We start from the raw sequence: 24,013 nt of genomic DNA on the forward strand, positions 1-24,013 counted from the left end.
TTCAGATGACAATGCCCTAACCACTGAACTAAACCACATCCTTAACACTTTCTTAGCCAATGGCTACAAACCTCCAAAAATCCAAAAAATATTGAAACCAGTCCCCCCCCCCTTTCATAACAAAGATTATACTAAATCCATCACCATTCCCCAAATCCAGGGCACCTCTGAAAAGTTAACCAAAATCTTAAAAAAATATGACCTGACTTCTTGTTACAAACTGTATAAGAAATTGGCATCCCTTATCTGCTCCACCAAAGACCAGCCACTTCCCTTTGCAGCTGTAAACTGTCCTACTTTGGCCAAACAGGCAGGACAACAAATGTCAGGATATCGGAACACAAAGACTACATCCAGTTTCACCAATACAGCCACTCTGGGCTTGCAGACTGGATAATCGCCACAGAATACATTGGAAGAAAGCCATGTTAGTACACTGCAGCAAATTTAAATATGAAAGATTGTTCATGGAATCAACCTCAGCTCTAAAAAAACTTTCCAAGCCTCAACAAATTTGGGTGTATGAGACTACCCCAAATTTGGGAAGCTTGCATCTTGAGAACTTCAGGCCCAACATCCAAGACAACCAAATATAGCCCACTAGGAGGCACCTGAGGCTCCGTAGCTCAGTCAATATAGATGAAGTCCTTTGGTCAGAAAGACCTAGGTTCGATTCCCGTCAGTCAGTAAGTGAGGAACCTTTGTCTGGTCTCTTTCGACTTCAAGTGAGTTAGCCGGTCTCATATGGAGGTAGTGTTTTTTTCAACCAGAAACTCGGGTTTTTTGTCCCCCAGAACAGGCAAAACTGGCCCTGTGAACACACATGAATTACATTCATGAATACGTCCCAGCCATATGCCAGTCCTGAGCCCGGATAAAATTGGGAGGTTGGGGAAAGCAATGGTGAACTACCCTGTAAAAATCTCACCAGCAATACTTTGTGGGAAATGCCTACAAAATCACCTACGGTCGGAAACAACTGAAAAGGGAAATCTGATTGGGGGACACCTTTAGGACTCTATGAACAGCGCTAGTTTTTTCTCTTCTGCCTCATTTGCTTTTTGTAGTGCCTGCGTGCACATGTCATAGTTGTATGTTCCCATGAAGATGGCGATATGACATTGCTGAGATATAGGAAGCATTTGTTAAAGTTTCTTTTAATTAATATTCCAGTATACGTTGTAAATTCCTGAAATAATTTAATAGTCGTGTTACCAACATATAAGCCTATCTACAAGAATTACTATCATCTGCGGAGATCCTATCGCACGCTAGGCTTGCCAATATGGCAAGCTAAAGATGAAGATATCAAGACAACTAAATCGTTTGACCTTCTTAAAACGCTGCCGGGAAAATAAGGTATTCCCAAATTGTGTGAAATTAAAGCACTGTTTCTGTTCACAGAAGGCTCTCCGCATTTATAACCCCGCTAGCTTCGCCCTACTACTAGAACAAATTATTGCTACTGCTGTTCTCCTGGCTGACATAAACAAAGCTATTCGGGCACTAGAGGAGGAGCTTTCCATCACGCTGAACCACGACCTTTGGATGATTCTCTGTGACGTCTCGTGTGCTTCGGCAGCAAAAGAATTTGAAATGATACAAAGTCAGCACATCAAAAAATTTTTAAACTCGAAAAAGGACTCTACCTCCAAACCTCAACAACCACTCAACACTGTAATCAACCTTTCTTCCGTTACTTTGAAGCCTGAGGTACTCAATGCACTGGCAGTGGCCACAGTTTCGCCATAACTCCTAAGAAATACTAGCCGAAGAAATAATTATTCAGATAGAACTTGGTATTATCCGTAACCTTAAAAACCATATCTCCAACAGTATTATACTGGATGTAGCCGATGTTCTCACCAAAGCAAGAACACCAAAAACCAACCTATCCAAAGGAGAATATAAAGCTCTACAAGAAATGAAGAAAAACAAAGAAATAGTAATCACCAAAGCAAATAAGGGAAATGCCACTGTGGTTCTCAACCAAACTGACTCTAAGCTTAATGCTTTATTGTTAGATCAGGCTACCTATTGAATATAATTCCACCTGCTCCCAAATTAGAACACTCCAAAAGCTCCTTAAGAAGGTCACTTCTTGGCTTATGGAAGTTACTAACAAAGTAAAACCTTTTCACTCTAGACTCTCCCCCCCCCCCACCCAATATATGGACTTCCAAAAATACATAAACAGTATGTGCCATTATGTCCCATAGTTGATGGCATTGATTGCCCCACATACAAATTAGCCAGACATTTAGCCAAAACGTTCACACTATACTGGCAACACACCATCACACATAAAAAAACTCAGTCCACTACAAAGCCAGTATAGAAACCTCTCACTCCAACATACTGACGTAATGGTTACTTGTGATGTCTCCTCCCTATTCACAAATGTCCCACTCAAGGAAACCTTAGAGCTCATCCAAGCCAAATTTCCTCCTAATATCTTAGCCCTAATTTCAGTTCACAATGAACTCAAGCTATTTTGTTTGGCAAGGAAAATTCTACAAACAGTTACAGGGGGACAGCCATGGGTTTACACCTTTAACACACTTAAACAACCAACACCCCAGAATCCAGTTCACCTTGGAAAAAGAGGAAAACAACAGTCTCCCTTTCCTAGACACGCTAATCACTCGCCAGCCTGATGGATCCTTGGCTTTCTCTGTTTACAGAAAACCTACCCCATACAGGCAGATACACTCATGAGCAATTCCCCCCCCCCCCCACAACAATATAGGGTTATAAAAACATTATATGACAGGGCAAAATTAATCTGTTCAGATGACAATGCCTTAACCACTGAACTAAACCACATCTTTAACATTTCCTTAGCCAATGGCTACAACCCCCCAAAAATCCAAAAAATATTAAAACCAGTTACCCCCACCCCTCATAACAAAGATTACACTAAATCCATCACCATTCCCTATATCCAGGGCACCTCTGAAAAGTTAACCAAAATCTTAAAAAAGTATGACCTGACTTCATGTTACAAACCATATAAGAAATTGACACCCCTTATCCACTCCACCAAAGACTAGCCACTTCCCCTAGACCTACCTGGAGAATACCAGGTCCCTTGCAGTTGTAAACTGTCCTACTTTGACCAAACACGCAGGACAGCAAATGTCAAGATATCAGAACACAAAGACTAAATCCAGTTTCACCAATACAGCCACTCTGGACTTCCAGATCATGCTCTGGATAACCGCCACAGAATACATTGGAAGAAAGCCACGTTTGTACACCGCAGTAAATTTAAATACGAAAGAATGTTCATGGAATCAACCTCAGCTCTAAAAAAAAACTTTCAAGCCTCAACAAATTTGAGTGCATGAGATCCCCAAATTTGGGAAGCTTGGATCTTGAGAACTTCAGGCCCAACATCCAAGACAACTCAATATAGCCTGCTAGGGGGCATCTTTAGGACTCTAGGAACAGCGTTAGTTTTTCTCTCTTCTGCCTCTTTTGCTTTTTGTAGTGCCTGCACGCACGTCATAGTTGTGTATGTTCCCATGAAGCTGGCAATGTGACATTGCCAAAATATAGGAAGTATTTGTTCAAGTTTCTTTTAATTAATATTCCAGTATACGTTGTAAATTCCTGAAATAATTTAATAGTCTCTTGGATTTAATGAACTGGATAATGAAGATGTGAGAAACTTGTTCGATTCCCATTCAGAACAGTTAAGCAAGAATGATCTCCTTCAACTAGAAGAATAGCTTGCATATGAAGAAGAAGAAGTAAGGAGTGCGAACAAGAAGAAAATGTTATGACTAAGAAGCTAACCAAAACGACTTGAGCTAGATTTCAATCACCTTAGCATTCTAAGGAAATTTTGTTTGATGCTGATCCTGATATGGAACGAAGCTTCAAAGTCCACCAAATTCTTGATAAAGTAATTGCCAGCTATTGCAAATTGCATGACAAGATGAAAAAGTCAAACACTGTTCATACATCTTTACTTAATTTTTTTTTGTGTAAAAAAAGTAGCTCAATCAAATGTTTAGACATTAAATAAAAATTTAAGCAATTGGTTTTTATTAACTTTGATGATTTTATCCTCTGATATAGCTTATTCTTTTATTTTTTATTTTTTTCTAAATTTACGCTAACTGTTGGCTGAATTATAATTAATCCTATTGTTTATTGTATTTACTTAACGTGCATTAATTGATGGATTAATTAATTAAGTTAAGCGAGGTTTTCCGGTATCTTTAATTTCATTTTCTTTTATTGTGCTTTAGCTTCTCCAATATATTACAATGCAATAGAATGTGCACTGTAATATATTGGAGAAGCTTGAAAAAAAACTTGTCTGATTGATCTTATAAAACAACAAAAACTTCAGAATTTTTGTATTCAAACCTATAATGTACATACTAAATTTTTAATTTTATTAAAATGAGTGTCTAGTTTCTGTAGCTTTTATTTATAATTTAGATTTTTAATTTGTTGCAATGAGTCTTTTGACTCCATGGTGTTTATAATAATAAATTCATTGCTGTGAATTGTAACATGTTTTATAGGTGTAATTTATTTTATGTGAATTCCATTCATTAAAGGTCATCAATGTCATACTAGTGCTTCACTGTACCAACAACACCAACAGAAGAAAAAATTAAAATAATTTATTGAAATGTACTAATATTTCATTGTTTTTTTCCGGGCATCTTCAGAGCAAAAATTATAACTGACAAACATAAGGTACAAACTGCTGTCCTGCCATGAGTCCCTTTATTATTATTATTACACCCTCCATGGAGTTGACAGACTGATCATGGGAGGTTCATTCAACTGACAACATATTTATCATATAGAATCTTAAAGTCCTTAACACTCCTTGCATTAACAACACATTCTGGTAATATATTCCATTCACTGACATTTCTCCATGTAAAAAATCTACTCCTCACACCCTTCTTCACCACACTTTTACATACCTTCCAGGGATGATCTCTGGTTCTTCCCCTCTCACCTTCTACTCTTTTTATAATCCCCTCTGGATTAATGTGATAAAATCCTCTCACTAACATAAACGTCTCTATCATATCACCTCTCTTCCTCCTATCCATCAAACTCTTCATCCACAGTTCTTCAACCTCTCTTCAACCTTCATAACTGGCATTTCAAAGTCCTGATATTGTCTTAGTCACTCACCTCTGGACACTCTCTCAAATGTCTCCACATCACATTGAAAAACCAGGTGACCAGATCTGAGCACACAATAGTCCAAAATGTGGTTTGACCAATGCCTTATACAGAGGCACAACCACTTTCTTATCCTTGCATGTTAGAGTACTTCTTATCATAGCAGCACTACAATGCGCAACCTTTACAACCCTAGCAATATGCCCTCTAAACTTCAGTCTACTGTTAACCATCACTCCAAAATCTCTAATTTCATCCACTTCCTGCAGTATGGCACCATCGATAGTACACAGCCTTATGTTTCTGCACTCCAAAATGCAACACCTTGCACTTATTGATATTAAAACAACAACCTCACTCTTTTGTCCAAGTAAAAAGTCTATTTAAATCTTCCTGAAGGGATTCAGCATCAATAGTGCTACTTATAATTCTTCCCAACTTTGCATCATCAGCAAATAACTGGAGATCCCCAGTCAGTCCACATGATATATTGTTTACAAACAAGTTAAACAGCAGGAGCCCAAGAATAGAACCCTCGGGCATGCCACTGGTTACCCTTCTTTTTTGAGACACTGCTCCAGCATACACAACCTGCTGGTATCGTTCAGAGAGTCAATCTCTGATCCATCTAACCAATATACTGTCTGTTCTGCAGTTTGTACACCAACTTCATGTGCTAATCTATGAGACGCTTTTGCAAAGTCTAAGAATATCACTGTATATGATTCTTCCTTATCTAACACACTCAGAAATTGCTGAAACAGGACCTACCCTTTACAAATCCATGCTGACCATAAATAATGCCATGTCCATCAACCCAATTCTGTATTCTGTTCCTTATCTGTCCAACACCTTGACCCCAACTTCAGTTATACAGACTGGCCTATAATTGGAGACTTTTGTCTTAAAACCATGCTTGTGGAGTGGTACTATTTTGCCCTCTTTCCACTCCTTAGGAACCCTACCCTGTAAGACTTTCATTAAATAACCAGGTCAAGAGCATAACCAATTGTGGTGCACATTCCTTAAGCATATGTGGTGATATGTCATCCATTCCTACATCTAATTCACTAATCTACACCTTATTCACATCTAATCACCAACATCTGATACACCTCTGTTTCTTTCACTTCCAATTCTCCTAATACTTGCCTCTCTTCTATATATTGTACCGGATAATTTATACAAGTATGATATACGCTGATAAAGTGCTCATTCAATAATTCCACTATAACCTTTGCAAATGTAAATCTGTTGCCATGACTATCCACCAATGTTAGTCTGCCATAATTATTCTTCCTCTTGCTTGCCATGTAGTGGAAAAATTCCCTCAAGTTAACCTTGGCCTGACCAGCCAGTCTTCTCTCATACTGCACCTTTCCTTTCTTTACCATGCTCATCACTTTTCTAGCCTGCACCTTATACTCTTCATGGATCTGATCACTACCATCTTGTACCTCCTTCATAACATTTTCTTTTCCAGCACAGCTTGCTTGATTTTGCTGTTCATCCATTTCACTCCCACTCTATTTACTCGCTTAACCAAGGGTTAAGCGAGTAAATAGAGTGGGATTTAAGCAATAGAGACAGGGTTGGACCCTCTGCAACTTTTATCTCTTGGAAACATTACAGGGAAGAAGAGAAAGAAACTCGGGAACATAAGATGGATACTATGAAAATAACATATGATGAAGATACCTTAAACCCTCCAGGGAGGGTATCTCCTGAACCTTCATGCCTGAAAACCAAGAATCTTCTCTTAAGGCTTGCAACTTGGAATGTAAGGACCTTATATGAAGCTGGGAAGTTAGATAACCTTATACAAGAACTTGAAGCAATGAAAATTGACATTGCTGGTATCAGTGAAGTCAAATGGACTAATAGATAAAAAATAAACAGAAAGAGCCATTCAGTTATATACTCATGTGGAGAAGTCACAAGAATGGAGTAGCATTTGTACTAAAAAATAAGATTGTGCAGTCCTTACTTTGATTTTGGCCCATAAGTGACAGGATAATTGCATTAAAAATTGCAGCTCAACCTTTTAATATTTTTATTGTCCAAATATAGACACCTACTTCTGATTACCCAGATAAAGATGTAGAATGTTTCTATGAAGTCATTCAAAATGCACTTAACAACACTAAATCAGATGACATAACTATTATTATGGGAGATCTAAATGCTAAAGTAGGCTCAGAAAAGATATCTTCTTGCATGGGAAACCATGGCCTGGGACATAAAAATCCAAGAGGAGAAAGATTAATGCAGTTCTGTGAAGAAAACAATCTGGTAATAGCAAATACTTTATTTAGCCACCCTCCTAGAAGACTTTACACATGGAAAAGTCCCGGAGACAGCTGTAGGAACCAGATTGAATATATAATGATTAAAAAAAGATTCTGGAATAACATCTTACAAGCCAAAACATGCCCAGAGGCTGATATTGGATCAGACCACAACCCTGTGATCATTAAAGTAGCAATAAAACAATGAAACCTATAAACATAGAAAAATATGATCTTGGCTTCCTTAAAAATCAAGAAATACATGATAAATTTTTAAAGGAACTGGCACACTAACACAATCCACTGCTGTTAATGTTCCTAATTCCACCAAATATATCCTTACCCTAAAGATGAGATGGAGGATATAGATGGCAGAAATTTAAAGAGGGCATAAAAAAGGCAGTAAAAAAACAATTCCCAAATTTGAGAAGAAGATGAGTAAACCCTGGATGAATGACAAGATACTGAAAATGATGGAGGAAAGAAAGAAACACAAAAATCGTCCTGAATACAAGAACTTAAACAAGGAGATCGGGAAGGAATGTAGGATTGCAAAAGAACTATGACTCAAAACAACAAATGCAAGGAAATTGAACTTCTGGACAAAAAAACACAAATCCAGAGAACTTCATGAAAAAGTTAGGGAGCTAACTAGCAAATCTTGCAAAAGGGTTGGCTCTCATTGCATTGAAGATACCATTAGTAGAAACATCCTAATGGAGAAAGACAAAATAAGGGATAGATGGGTAGAGTATTCAAAGGAACTCTACAATCATGGTAGAATAGATAAGCCAATGCAAGAAGATTTGGAGGGGCCTACTATTCTTACCTGGGAAGTAACAAATGCCATTAGGAAACTGAAACTAGGAAAGCTCCAGGAACGGATGGAATTATGGCAGAATATCTAAAGGCTTTAGATGATAAGGCTACAAGATCACTGACTGACATATGTAACAAAATATATGAAACTGGACACTTGCTAAAAGATTTTAAGCACTCAACGTTCCTACCAATACCTAAAAAATCGAAGACAATCAAATGTGAAGAATACAGAGCTATCAGTCTAATCAGTCAGATAGCAAAAGTTATGTTATATATCATCCTAGAAAGAAATAAACATAAAATCAAAATGGAAATTAATGAAACACAATCTGGTTTCCAGGAAAATAAAGGAACTAGAGAAGGACTCTTCACATTAGAACTATTATAGAAAGATATCTGGAGAAGCAGAAAGAAGTCTACTTATGTTTTATTGACTACACAAAGGCCTTTGACAATATACAACATGAACAACTAATCAAATGCATCAGAAATTTAGGAGTAGATGGTAAAGATACCAGATTACTGATAAATCTATATTGGAAGCAAACTGCCTCAATAAAAATATCAGGAGAAATCTCGGAGGAATTACCAGTAAAGAAGGGTGTCAGACAAGGCTGTATACTTTCTCATATATTGTTTCACCTCTGTACTGAAAATATCTTTCAGCAATTAGAAAAATTTAAAGGAGTGAGCATAGGAAGCAGGAATATAAACAACTCAAGATATGCAGGTGATACAATACTGCTAGCTGAAAATGAAAAAGATCTTCAAAACCTACTAGAAGAGACGCTGAAGCTAAATGAAAAATATGGACTTAATTTCGACTTCAAAAAACCCAAAACCATGCTGGTAACAAGGGAAAAAGAGAAAATACCCAATATAAATATTAAGATTAGAGGAAATACTTTAGATCAATAAGAGAGCTATATATATTTGGGTCAACTAATTACAGAGAATGGAAAGTGTGATAAGGAAATATTAAGAAGAATAGAAATTGCTAGATCAATCTTCATTAGCATGAAAAACATTCTGACCTCAAGGGAAAATCATACAAAAACAAGAATTAGGATGTCCAAATGCTACGTATGGTCAACACTGTTATATGGAGCAGAAACCTGGACAATATCAAAATATTGTGAAAATAAACTAAAAGTCTTTGAGATGTTGATCCTCAGAAGAATTCTTAGAGTCCCATGGATTGCCAAAAAAACTAATTTAGAAATATTAGAGATGATTGGAGAAGATAGGACTCTGTTAAAAACCATTAAGAAAAGGAAAATCACCTACCTTGGTCACATACTAAGGCATGAATCCCTACAATAAAACACTTATAGTAGGAATGATACAAGGGAAAAAAAGAAGAGGAAGACAAAGAACAGATTGGATGGGAAATATTAAGCACTGGACCTTTTTTGTCCTATGAAGAATGCAAAAGAGAAGCACAAAACTGCGCATGGTGGAAGCTCATGGTAGTCAACCTCCAGGAAGGAGATGACATCTGACAAGACAAGAACCCTCAGTTATGCAGTCATACATTGCTTTTGTCAGATACTGCCTTGTGAGTTTCCATGCATTTTCAACATCTTTTCTGCTCAGCTCATCTACCCAACATACTGATGCTATGGGCCAGATATCTCTAAAGTTAATTTGGAGAAGCTACGCTGCCTGGTCTTAGAATGACTGTCTCCCAGATCTTTGGCAAAGTAATGCAACCATGCTTGTTGAGGTTAGGGGAGTGTTTCATAGCCAATGCTGATTCCAAAAATAGTCTCTCTGAGTCTATTCTTTAGTGACTTCTATCTAATAAGATAATCTAAAAGATAATTGGAAATTATCTGATGAGATAATTGGAAATTTCCATTTGGAAATAGTCTTTCTGAGTCTATTCTTTAGTGACTTCTATCTAATAAGACAATCTTAAAGATAATTGGAAATTATCTGATGAGATAATTGGAAATTTCCATTTGGAAATTGTCACTGTTGTATCTAGAAAGTGAAGGCAGTTACTTTATTTTTTGTTGTGAAATTTATTTTAGGATGTTGGTTATTAAGATGTGTTACAAATGTTTCCACTGTGTCTGGGCCATAAAGCCAAATAGCAAACACCTCATCAACGTTTTGTGCAGCCAAACTATTGGTTTAAGTGCTGTGTTGAGTGACTTGGTTTTCAAAATGTTCCACGTAGAAATTGGCTAATGACCGGGAGTGGAGGGGGGGGGATTCATAGCAGCCACATCCAGCTCTTTCTGTATTTTTTCTTTCAACATGAGATAGCCAGAAGCTACAAGGAAAGAATGTCAGTAGTACATGGGAAGTGGTCAGGGATTGTTTGAGAGAAGCAGTGTCAGACTACAATTCAAGGTCAGGAGGAAAGACCAAGTGGGATTACGTGAATGAGTAAATATATAAAGCAAGAGCTGCAAAAAAAAGAAAACAATGTGGAGGAAATATAAAGAAATGCTTATCAGCACACTTTTGAGCAGTAGAAAGTGCAAGCAAGAAGGGGGTGACTAGTATTTCATTTTTTATATATATGACCCACACACGAAAGGTCACAAGACTTATAGCAGATTAGTACCGTGTGGCAAGAGGATAAGAAGGAAGGAGGAGGAATCTCTGTTTACTATTTTTTTTTTTTTTTTGAATGACTGAAGGTTGTATTCTTTGGTGAAGACAGAATGGGGAGGCCTGCTCTAAAGAACAGAAGTAGATGAAATGAAAGAGGAGGCAATGAAGTTGGTTCAGTGAGTTTCAAGAGGGATTGTAAAAGGGTGTTGGTTAAGAGTAGTTATTGTTCTAATAATTTTGGAGGTAAGTAGACGAATATTACTGGCCAGTTGAGCAGAGCATGAAAGTATCTGTAGAAGAGACACAAGGCAGGAACTGAATGTCTGTAGAGGGATCGAAGTGGATAGAGAGGGATTATTAATTAACTGCCCTCTTATGGATAGAACTGAGTAATCTTAGAGAGAGAGAATGGGGGGGGGGGATTTTGATGCACCACCCCAAATATGAAAGCAGTATTCCATGGAGAGTGAGGTTTGGGACTTGTATAGAGTTAGCAGCTGTTGGAGGTGTGAAGTGGCATCTCTTACAAAAAAGTACACCAAGTTTTTTTTGGCAGCTGCAGAAGCTATGGTTGAAATGTGTTTTTGTGCCAGTAAAGTAAGGGAGAATGATGCAAGCTCTTTCTTGCACAAAATCAGACAGGACTGAGTTTTGGTGGCATTGAAAACTACAAGCTTATCGTTACTCCATTGAGATACAGCTAGAAGATTGGAGTTCAAGACATTGGTTTGTGGATCTTGAGGATTCTAATACATGAGCACACTACAAGGTTTGTCACATGAGGAGGAGGAATGGAGTGGATGTCATCAGCAAAGCTATGGATAGGATTGGAAGTCAGTGAGAGTAGATCATTTATGCACAGGAGGAAGAGGGTAGGTGAAAAAAACAGAACTCTTTGATACTCCTGCATTAGTGGGGAAATCCAAGGAGAGAAAATCATGACATATAGTGAGCAATCAATGAGGAAGTTGACAATCCAGTTGCAGAGTGTGGAAAGCAGACCATAGGGTGACTGTTTGCTAAGTAGACCCTATTCCAAACCCAATCAAATGCTTTTGAAATATTGAGAGCAACTATGTGAGTTTCTCCAAATTTTTCCATGGCTTGAGTCAAGGGAAGGGTAGTAAAAGCTTGAAGATTGGCTTGTAGATAATGAGTGGTGGAATCCATATTGCTGGTCACTGATTGGTTAGTAAGTCTCTAGGTAATTCCAGAGTTGGTTGTTGATGACCTTCTCCATAACTTTAGAGAGAACAGGGGTGAGAATAATTGGACAGTAGTGTGTTGGTTGACATTTATCACCTTTCTTTGGAATGGGCTGGATGTGATCCTATTTCCATGCTGTAGGGTAGATGCTAGTTGAATAGGATTTATTGAAAAGGCAATAAAGGATAGGCATTTATTTTGGAGCACAAGTTTTTAACAAAATAGGTGGGATACCATTGGGACCAAATGCCTTGAATGTGTTCAAGTTATTCAGGATTCTTCAAATTTCTTTCTGGCAGAAGACTGTGGGTGACATACATGGAGAGAGAACATTTCTTGATGGAGTGGAAGGAACTTGTCCAGGTTATCAGTGCAGGAATTGGAAGAGATGAGTGATGCCAGTAAGTTAGCCTTGTCTTTAGGTGAGGTGACACATCCTGCTGGTACAATCAGGATGTGTGAGTGGTGGAAGTGTGGATGGGCAAAAGTTGCATTCCAATGGCTTTGTCAAGGGACTGAAAAGAGTGACTGCCATTTGGTCAGGAGGCGAATTTGCAGCATTTGGTCCTTTCAAAGTCTGATTTGGATTTAGTAATGATTATTTTACAGCTGTTGTGAGCTGCAAGTATAGGCAGAGTCAGCAGCTGGAGTTTTGGTCCTGGACCATTCATGGTATGTAGAGGGTTTTTCTGTTACTGCATTGCCACAATTTTTGAGAACCAAGGTTTGGATGATGGCTGTGAATTTGGGGTGGAATAAAGTGTTGAAGGCCTTTATTCCTGTTAGGATGATTTCTGTTGGATCAGGAGAACTGAAGATCAGTATTTGGACCATGGAAAGGAGCAATAGAAATTACAGAATTCATCTCATTTGGCACTCTTGTACTGCCAAAGGAAACTAGACAAAGAACTGGTGAGTGAAGGTCATTCTTCACTTGCATATTGAAAAATATCAGTGCGGATACAGCAGTGGGATTGAGTGGTGTCAGCTCATGTACTATGTGAATGTGCAAGAGAATTGGCATTGCCTCTGATGAAGTTATTCAGTCTAAGTCTCAGCTCTGGCAAGTTCCAAGGGGAGGAGGGAGAGGGTAAGATAGTTTCATTACATAAAGGTGGATACACGACAGAAGTAGCTAATTACAGACCTATTATTATTATACATTCACCTCCATGGAGTCCGAAGACATCACAGGAGACTTAGTCTATCCACACAATCTATCATACCTCTTGGCTTTAAATTTTTTGGGAAATGACAACATATACTAAAATATTAATTAAAATCAATACATTCCTATATTTCGGCAATGTTACATTGCCATCTCAGAAGATGGATCACAAAACTATGATATATGCATGCAGGCACTAATAATGAGCAATTGAGGCTGAAGAAGGCAACTGAAGTTCGTCCTGGAGTCCTAAAGGTGCTCTTTAGCAGGCTGAATTGGGTTGTCTCGACTGTTGGACTGATGTTCTTAGGATGCAAGTTTCCCAAATTTGTCGCAGTCTCATGCATCCAAATTTGTTGAGGTTTGGGAAGTTTTTTTTAGAGCTGAGGCTGATTCCAGGAATAATCTTTCATACTTATATTTGCTGCAGTGTAGTAAAGTGGCTTTCTTCCAGTTTCTGTGGTTAGGATGATTTTTAGGAAAGCTAGGGATCCATCGGGCTGGCATGTAATCTGTGTCTAGGAAAGGGAGACTGTTGCTGTTTTCCTTTTCCAAGGTGAACTGGATTCTGGGTGTTGATTATTTAAGTGTGTTAAGAAGTTGTGGAGTGTATCCAAGCCATGTGGTCAAATAGTGAACACATTATCCATGTAGCATAGCCAAACTGGGTTTTTGTGGGGCTGAGTTTAACGCTTTTTCTTCAAAAGTCTCTATAAAGAAGTTGACCAGGGGTGGAGATAGGGGAGAACCCATGGCTGTCCCCTCTATCTGTTTGTAGAATTTTCCTTGCCAAACGAAATAGCCTGAGTTCATGGTGAACTGAAATAGGGCTGAGATATTGGGAGGAAATTTGGCTTGGATGAGATCTAAGGTATCTTTGAGTGGGAGATTTGTGAATAAGGAGGAGACATCAAAACTGACCATTATGTCAGTGTGTTGGAGTGAGAGGTTTTGATTGAAGTTTTTAATTAATATTTTAGTATAAGTTATTATTTCCTGAAAAATTTAAAACCATGTATAACCAACGTGCAAGTTTATCTACAAGAATTATCATACCTCTCCTTGAGCTCATCAACAGACAGAGCACTCACAACTGACTCTGGCAATCCATTTCACACATTTACAACTCTCCAAGCAAAAAATCTAGTCCTCACAGCCCTATTAACCACACCCTTTATTCAACTTCCAGGGATGACCTTGTTTTGTCTCCTGTAGCATGTGCTGAAACACTTCCCCCTGCATTAATTGTATAAATCCTTTATGTAACTTAATGTTTCTATCATACCCCATCTTTTTTTGCCTGTCAGCCAACATCTGCTCACAAACCTGCAATCTGTCCTCATGGGGACATTCCACCAACCACTCATCATCTTGGTCACTTGCTTCTGGATCTTCTCTACTGCTTCCTCATCTCCAAGAAATCCAGATGACCACACCTGAGCACAGTAATCCAAATAGGGATGTATTAAGACTTTATAAAGAGGAATACATCTGCTTTTTCTCTACTTATTAGTGTGTTTGGCAACCTTACCAATATGCCCTTTAAATTTCAACCCCCCCCCTCCCCCGCCCAAAAAAAATCTCTAGTTTTATCTATTTCCTGGAGTGCAGATCCATCAGTGCTGTACACAACTTGTAATCTGTTTATCCCAAAATGCATAACTTTACATATCTCTCCATTAAACTGACACCCATTTAAATCATCCTTTAGGCTCTCCTCAACACTCTGATTAACTATTTCCCTGTTTTGCATAATCAAATAACTGAGTATTTCCCTTCAGATTACTTCCTATATAATTTATGTACAAATCAAACAGTAATGGTCCTAGCACAAAACCTTGTGGCATACCACTAGTCACCTGCATTTTCCTAGATTCTGTTCGATATACCACTTATCTCTCTATCCATCAGTATCTATCTGTCCATGGATCACCTTCATATATATAGAGAACTAGGGGTTATCTGTGGAAGTTGTGTGAGAGTGTGGTTAGTAAGGGTGTGTGGACTAAATTTTTTTTTTGCATGGAGAGTGGTGAATGAGTAGAATTGAATGCCAGAATTAGTCAAGGTACAGATAAGCATTAGTGTCCTTTCATTGAACAAGTTTAAGGAGAGATATGATAGTTTTTATGTGTATAAAAATTGGTTTCAATTGCCCACGATGATTCTCCAGACTCCATTGAAGTACTGTATAATCATATTAATAATAATAAATTGTCTTTGGTAAGAAATTATTATCATTATCACATATCTGTAAAATCAAAAGATTCATCATTGGAGGTCTTACTGTCCCCCAAACAGCTATGAAATCATACCTTTAACTCATTTGATGTTTCTGCACTCACTACTCTTTCAGGCAATACATGCCACCACACAAAAAAACTTGCTGCTTCTTATTCCACAGTTTATGCCCTCCTTATACAACATCCAGGAATTGCCTCTTGTTCCTGTCTAGCCTGATTCTATGAAAAATTTCTTCCACATTTAATTGATAACAACTCTTACCAACTTATTTATGTCTCAATCATCTCACCTCTCCTATTACTCCTATTCATGAGACTCTGCAAGTGGCATTTCCTTAATTCTGTCTTCATACCCAGCATTCATGAGACCCTCTTTAGTCAATATTTTCTGGGCCTTGAAATCTAGGTGATCAGATCTTTGCCTAGTAATTTATGTGTGACCTCATCCAGGACTTATATAGTGGAATCATAACCTCTTGACTTCTTATATATCAAGGTCCTCCTCATTATTGCCATAATCCATTGTGATATTTCCATAGCTGTTGCTGTGATTTGTTGAAGTTTCCAGGACAAAAAACTACTTGAAACTGAAATGCAAATAAATAAATTATTTACAAGCTAACCTTTTGCCATCTCATGCTAGCATTATCAGAACCACTTTAACAATACACAGTCAGTGAAGAACAGGTAATGAAATAATCTCAAGAACAAGGATTAGTTACATGCATGGAGGAAAATATTAAATGTTTGACAAAACATTTAGTCAGACTGGTAAATTAATTTTGAAGACCATGAAATATATCTAATATTCTTTTTGATGATAAGATTTAAACAGAAAAAAACTAATCCTCCAGACTCATAATTTTTTTCTTAAGTTTTCATTGATAATAGATAGATGATGTTTTTTATCCCACACATGCGAGGCACAAGAACCTATAGCACATCAGTTTGTGAGGTACAGATAAGTATTGAGAAAGAAGAAATCTATTGACTTTATGCTTAAAGAGCTGGGGATTGAAGTTGTTGGAAAACACATTATAAGGATGGCTGTTCTAGAGAACAGAAGTAGATGGAAATGGAGGAATAATGTTTGCTAGTTCAGTGGAGCAGTGACCATGGAAATACCTGTAGAAGAGAGAGAGCTGAAGTATTCTGTCCATGAAATAGAGATTGAAGTGAGCCTGTGAAGGAGGAGTCATCTTGAGCTGAATTGCTCTCCTCCAGACAGCATCAAGAATTTTTAGGAGAGGTTTTAGGTGCATCACCCCCAAATTTGTGAGCAGTATTCTAAAGATCGGTGGATGTAAAATATCTTTCAGTGGAAAAGAATGCCTAGTTTTTAGAGGGCTATTAATGTGATGTGTTTGTGCCAGGAGAGGCTGGAATTAAATGTCATTTCAAGGAAAGAGAGATCTGATCTTTTTCTGGTGATGTGTGTATTACTAAGGGTAAGAGAAGGTGAGCTGAGGTCCCTTTTGCAAGAGAAAAGGCAGGACTGTATTTTGGCAGCATTGAAGGTAACCATGGTTATCCCTGCCCCACTAAAGGATGGTATGGAAATCAGTGTTGTTTAAAGGCACTGGTTGCAGATGATCTTGATGTAAGGGATGAATGTCTGGGAACTACGTGGTTTGTCCAAGGTGTAGGATGATTAGAGTATGCTGTCATCAGCAAAACTATGGATAGGATTGGTGGTTTTTGAGAGTATAAGAGAAAGAGAATAGGTGATGGAACTGAGCCCTGAGGCATTCCTGCATTGCTAGCTAAGCTTGAAAACAGAGTGCCTTCCACCATGACATGTAGTGAATGACCAGAGAGAAAGTTGGCTATCTAGTTACAGAGGGTGACAGGTAGACTGAAGGAAGGCAATTTGCAAAGTGTGCCTCAAACATGATCGAAAGCCCTGGAAATGTCAAAGGCAACAGCACATATTTTGCTGAACCTTTCCATGGCACATGTCTAGTGGTGGGTGATGTAGGCTAAGAGATAGTTGTGTCTTGATTGGCAGAATCCATACTGGTGAACTTCTTTATAATGAAGAAGCTCACTACCTCTCCATTATTTTGGAGAGGATCTGAGGTGATAACAATTGATCAGTAGTTGGATGGTAGAATTTTGTCTCCCTTTTTTTGTAATATGTTGAATATATGCATGTTTCCTTGTGTTGGGATAGATGCCAGCTGAGTATAGAAGATTGAAGAGACAATAGAGAACAGGTGTTAGCCCTGGAGCACAACATTCGGGTGTCCAGGTTGTGTGATATTCTTCTTATGTCTTTTTGCCAAAAAATAACAGGAGGCATATGGTGCTCAGTTGCTGGCATGGAAGGAGGTGATTTGCCTTCGTCATCTGTGCAGGAGTTAGAGGAAAAGAGTGATGCTAGGAGGTCAGTTTTATCCTTGGGTGCTGTAACAGTGGTGCCATCTAGATGAGAGAGAGAGAGAGAGAGGTAGAAGTACAGGTGAGCAGAAATTTGTCTGTTGGGACAAATTTCTGCTCACCTGCACTTTGTGAGGGACCAAAAGTCACTGCTTCCATTTAGATAAAAAGCAAGTCTGCTGCTATTGGTCTTTATGAAGTTAGATTTATTTGCTGATAGTTGGTGGTTCAACGTTGAGAAAGTTGTTATTATTTGTCACCTCCAAGGAGTTGAAAGACTCATCGAGGGAGGGCATCTACTCTACAACTCTGCTTCCACCACTTACAATCCACCAACTGACTGCAACTACACCAATACCATCTATCGCCGACCACCACCACTAGTATTTCCACAAACAATCACAAACATCCATGCCCACGGTGGGATTCGAACCCATAGCCTCTTGACTGGAGAGCGGACACGCTAACCACTCGGCCAGCCAGGCTGGCTAAGTTTTGAATCACTTTTGAGTAGCTCAAGTTTGTGATAATCTTATGGGGTAAGTTTTCACAATATGAGTATGAGCATTGGCATGTAAAAACATTTTCTTCTAAAGGTTGCAATTTGGATATGTTTTTGATAGGATATTTCTTATGCTTTTTATGATGGATATCTGGTTGATGTCATTTTCCCCATCTGATATTGGTTCTGAATGAAGATGGCTAAATTGTGTTTTTCTTAGACAAGCACAAAAAAAAAAAATAATAATAAATAAATAATATTTGTAGATTTAGGGACTCAAAAACACACATGTTGAACAGATTATTTTATTAATTACAAATAAAATAAAACTTGACGTTTCGACCTCTATATCGAGGGCATCATCGGAAGAATACAACTGTATGCAGAACCAAGCTACATGCTCATGCTTTCTATACCAGTAAACTAAATCTACGTAGTTAATAAATCTTTTTTCTAGCCTGACCTCTAGTGATAGAAAAGAAAAACAAATGGAAAAAAAAATAAAAAAAAAAAAAATAAATAAAATAATAATAATATATATATATAAAAAAAAAAAAAAAAAAAAATATATATATATATATATATATATTATAAATAGATAAATGCAACTACAATAAACTGTTAAGAGTCCTCCTGTATTAATATTCTGGATAGTTACAAAATGAATTCTTTCAGTTGCTATTGAATGTTCTAAACACTTCATCAAGTCACCAGGTTGTCTTCTTGTAGTGGGAATTTTTCTAATGCTAGTTTAGGATGTTATATAGGTTGTAGATGGGTCCCTCCACATTCTTGAAATGGTGAGGCCATCATTTTTGTTGAGATTTGGGTTGTGTTTGAGCATTTCACAAGACTCTTTAAATTTTCTCTCAAACCAGGTTTTGGTGCGGTGTAGGGACTTGGTATTTTTCCAAGCCATGGGCTCACCACTTTCTCCCCCAATAGCTAACTTTTATATGGAAGACTTTGAGCAACGGGCTCTAGAGACAGCATGTCTAAAGCCCAAAATCTGGCTCAGATATGTCGACGATATTTTCGCCATTTGGTCCCACGGCCGCGAAGCTCTAAATACATTCCTTAGCCACCTAAACAAACAACACAAACGTATCCAATTCACCATTGAAATGGGGGAGAAAAAAAAAAAAAGACTCTCTTCCTTTCCTAGACACACTTGTCACACGTCTTCCCTCTGGCTGTCTCTCCTTCTCAGTTTACTGCAAACCTACACACACAGGCCAATACATACACAAAAATTCTTACCACCACCCAACACAAAAATTAGGTGTCATAAGCATCCTTAAACACAGAGCCCTAACTATCTGTTCAAATGAACAGGCTCTAAACCAAGAATACAAAATCATCAACCAAACATTTATCAAAAATGGATACAATAAAAAAACTATTCACAAGATCCTCCATAAAGACACCAGTAAGAACAAAAAAGATTTCAAGAATGCTATTGCCATTCCTTATGTTAGAGGCATTTCTGAAAAAATAGACAGAACACTTTGCAAATACAAAATTAAAACCACCTTTAAACACCCAAATAAGCTAAGACACCTACTCAGTTCCTCTAAAGATCCTCTTCCACACCCAGGGGTATACAAAATACACTGCACATGTAACATACCATAGGGGAAAACAGGGCGAACTATCCCAATCAGACAAGACGAACACAAACGACACATTAAATACCTCCACTTTGGTAAAACAGGCCTTTCTGACCATGCACTCCAAACATACCATAGAATTGACTGGAAAAATACCAAGTCCCTACACCGCACCAAAACCTGGTTTGAGAGAAAATTTAAAGAGTCTTGTGAAATGCTCAAACACAACCCAAATCTCAACAAAAATGATGGCCTCACCATTTCAAGAATGTGGAGGGACCCATCTACAACCTATATAACATCCTAAACTAGCATTAGAAAAATTCCCACTACAAGAAGACAACCTGGTGACTTGGTGAAGTGTTTAGAACATTCAATAGCAACTGAAAGAAATCATTTTGTAACTATCCAGAATATTAATACAGGAGGACTCTAACAGTTTATTGTAGTTGCATTTATCTATTTATAATATATATATATATATATTTTTTTTTATTTATTTTTATTTTTTTATTTTATATATATATTATTATTATTTTATTTAATTTTTTTTATTTTATTATTTTTTTTTCCATTTGTTTTTCTTTTCTATCACTAGAGGTCAGGCTAGAAAAAAGATTTATTAACTACGTAGATTTAGTTTACTGGTATAGAAAGCATGAGCATGTAGCTTGGTTCTGCATACAGTTGTATTCTTCCGATGATGACCTCGATATAGAGGTCGAAACGTCAAGTTTTATTTTATTTGTAATTAATAAAATAATCTGTTCAACACGTGTTTTTGAGTCCCTAAATCTACAAATATGAGTGCTGATCACCGTGTAACCCTAAAAGAAAGAATAAATAAATAATTCATCTAGCATAAACTGTATAGAATCAAAACCTGTCATGCCTGGATTCATAGGTAGTTATGAGTGTTTTGCGATTTGTTTGCCACTTTATCAGTTAATCATTGCATCTTGTCAGGAATAAGTATGCTGATATGGATGGTTGATCACTCTTTATCATTAATACTTGCACTTTATTATAAATCTTTCAATTTCTGCAATTATTATACTACTACTCACAAAAACCAAATTATCACACTTTTTTCCCCTCCCCTAATAAACATAGTTAACAGTCTCGTTTTAATGTGACTGTTTCAGTAGGACATTTACTTTAGCAATAGCTGTGTATCTTACTTAAAGAAGACTGAGGTTTTATACGTTTATAGTTGTGTGCACATTCAATAATTGGAACAAATTTAAAAAAATACATAAATAAAATTTTGTGGATGCTTTTTTTGAATTAACTTATAACTTTTTAATATATTCCAAATATTTTTTTATAAATGCATAATAATATATCTTTTCATTGAATTGAATATTTTATTTGAAATTGCAGGTCATAGGTGGATACATACAAAGCCCTATACATGTACAGAATGTAGTGCACACTTTTCTACAAAAGGAAATTTAATAGGTAGGGTGTATGGTTGATCACTCTTTATCATTAATTTTATTATAAATTTTTGAATTTCTGCAATTATTATACTACTACTACTACTCACAAAAACCAAATTATCACACTTTTTTCTCTCCCCAACTTCATACATCATAAAAATGTATGAAGCCATGAAAGTTTATTTAAACAGGTGTTGAATTTCTGAATTGTTCAGAAATTCAACACCTGTTTAAATAAACTTTCATAGCTTCATACATTTTTATGCTTATTACTCATGATTTATCCATAAATTAAGTCAGTGTAATCATCCTAAATGATAACTAATGTCATAATCAGGTAATCAATACAACCAGTGTTTTGTCAGTCTACCATTAACATTATCAAGGAACAGAAACATAAAAGAAAGCAAAAATAGTTGGTTCTCATTTGGAGGTGACAGTGTTTTTCCTCCGAAATCTTTAACTTTTTTTCTGCCCTTAGAAAACAGACAGGATATAGACTAATCCTCTGTTTTGAAAGAAGAAACAGTGTGCCACTGCTTATGCACTTAAAATACCAAATCTGATGGCATGTCAAAAGAAATTTATTAAACTTAATTGTGATATTTCAGTTGACTATCAGACCTAACGGCAAACTACATTTTTACCTGTATATGAAAAAATTTTCATGACTACAACCAAATGTGGATATAAATTTATTGCCAATATACTAATAATTTATATTTCACAAAACATGTATTATGAATTTCGTACAAATTAAATTGTAATATGTTTTTGGTAAACATTGCAAATTTTGTAAGATGTAGTTAAAGAATTAATCTGCAAAGAGACATTTCAGTATGGAATATGTTCACCCGGAACTGTGATGCAGCTCTCACAGTGTCGTACCATGCTTAGCAAGCGAGTCAGTTCTTGAAGCAAACTGGCCCACTCCTCCTTCAGAGCAAGGATAAGGCCTTATTTGTTTTCTGGAAGGGAATTTCGAGCAGCAATGTATCTCCTTATGCATCCCAAACTTGTTCTGTAGGGTTGAGATCCAGGGAGCATGCTAGCCACTCAGTTTTTACTATCCTCGGTCTTCAGAAATATCTCCACTGCTCGTGTATGATGTGATGTAGCATTGTCATTCATAGCAATGCTACACCACATCATACATGAGCAATGGTGTAGCATTGTCATTCATAAAAATTAATTCTTCTTTTACTGCACCATGGAACAGTCGAACATGACGTTACAATATCGTTCACCAGTCATAGCCCCTTTTTCCAGCACGTGTAGCTTGGTGCATCCATCAAACATAATGCCTCCTGACACCGTGACCCTAGTCACTACTAGATATAGTAGACTTCACTACTATATCTATCCCTTTCAAGTAAATTCTTGTAATAGTAAAATAGTACCACTTTCATAGCAGAATCACGTGCCATCTAGAATCAGAGGACAATAAAATGACTCATCTGTAAAGAGTACATTAGCCCATTGTGTCTTGTCCAATTTTACTGGATACAGTTCCACTGAAAATGTACTCTATGATGAGCTGTGGATAAAGGGATGCAGACTACAGGCCTTCAGGTGTATAGGCCTACTTGTTGTATAGACATCTTGCGACAGTTTGCCGATATGCAAGCTGACCTGCCATGATGCATCGATTATGTTTTGCTGTTATAGCCAAAAATCTGTCTTCACGCTCTGTGGTAGAGCAAGGGTGTTCTCTTAGCAAATGTATAGAACACATTCCATTGGTGAAAAGCTGTCCAGAGCTTGGATACAACACTATGTGAGATTCCAAACTCTCTGGCAATATCAGTAATTCTGCGACCTTCTTCAAATTTTCCAATTATTCTTCCCCATGTGAAATCATCTAGATGATGTTTTTGAGACATTACAAGACATCCAAGTTTGCAACATTATTCCTTCACAAAAAGAGGTTTTTTATTTTTTTTATTTTTTCACAATTCGCTTAGCACAGCCTTTTGACTTTTATCCTGTTGAGTGCTACCGCGTGACCCCTTTGCATGCAATTCAAAAATTTGAATGTGTACCTGCTTTCTACTCAGTCATCAGCTATATAAATTGCTGCAAGCTGATTCATCTGAATTTGTGGTTGTAATCTTCAGAAATGGTGTTCCCTAGGTTTTGAACACCAGTGTATTTAGAACTGTTTTCAAAGCAGAACTATTCACAAAGAATTTCTAGTTAAAATTGAATGTTAGCAGGAGAAGGCATGTATTAGATTGAAATAAATAGTTGATAGTAAAGGTGCACATTAGTTTAAGATCAGAACTCTGCTTATTACTATGTAAGTTAAACCGCTTATTACAGTGCTACAAATAAAAGAAGCAAATATTTTATTACCATATTCATTCCAAGTTACTGAGACATTTTTAGAATTATCACAATATGATCACAGAGGCACACATTCAATTGAATAGCAGCAAGCTAGTGCCCTAATGTTTGCCAATTAAAATACTAGCTAAGGATTAATTTGCCATCTAACAATCTGCTCTAATTGTTGGTTTTTTTAGTATCCTGTGTTGAGTGGCCTGAGAGAAAACTCAGTGATCATAGTAGTAGAAAGTTTTTTCACTTGGTTACAAAGTAAATTATACTTGCCAAGGAATA

At 37.1% G+C, this 24,013-nt stretch overlaps 1 protein-coding gene across 1 annotated transcript in view; it reads left to right on the forward strand.

The window, feature by feature from the left end:
• Positions 1-24,013, forward strand: part of LOC150107342 (uncharacterized) — a 243,496-nt gene that overhangs the window by 139,995 nt on the left and 79,488 nt on the right. The window contains exon 6 of the mRNA XM_090391207.1: positions 21,333-21,410. Within this exon, the coding sequence (XP_090247333.1) occupies positions 21,333-21,410 (78 nt within the window). The remainder of the gene's footprint in view (positions 1-21,332; positions 21,411-24,013) is intronic.

This window comes from Typopeltis vanoorti, chromosome 4 (genome assembly GCF_054136105.1).
Source record: "Typopeltis vanoorti isolate ZY-2024b chromosome 4, IOZ_Tvanoo_1.0, whole genome shotgun sequence".
In the NCBI taxonomy this organism is placed as follows: domain Eukaryota; kingdom Metazoa; phylum Arthropoda; class Arachnida; order Uropygi; family Thelyphonidae; genus Typopeltis; species Typopeltis vanoorti.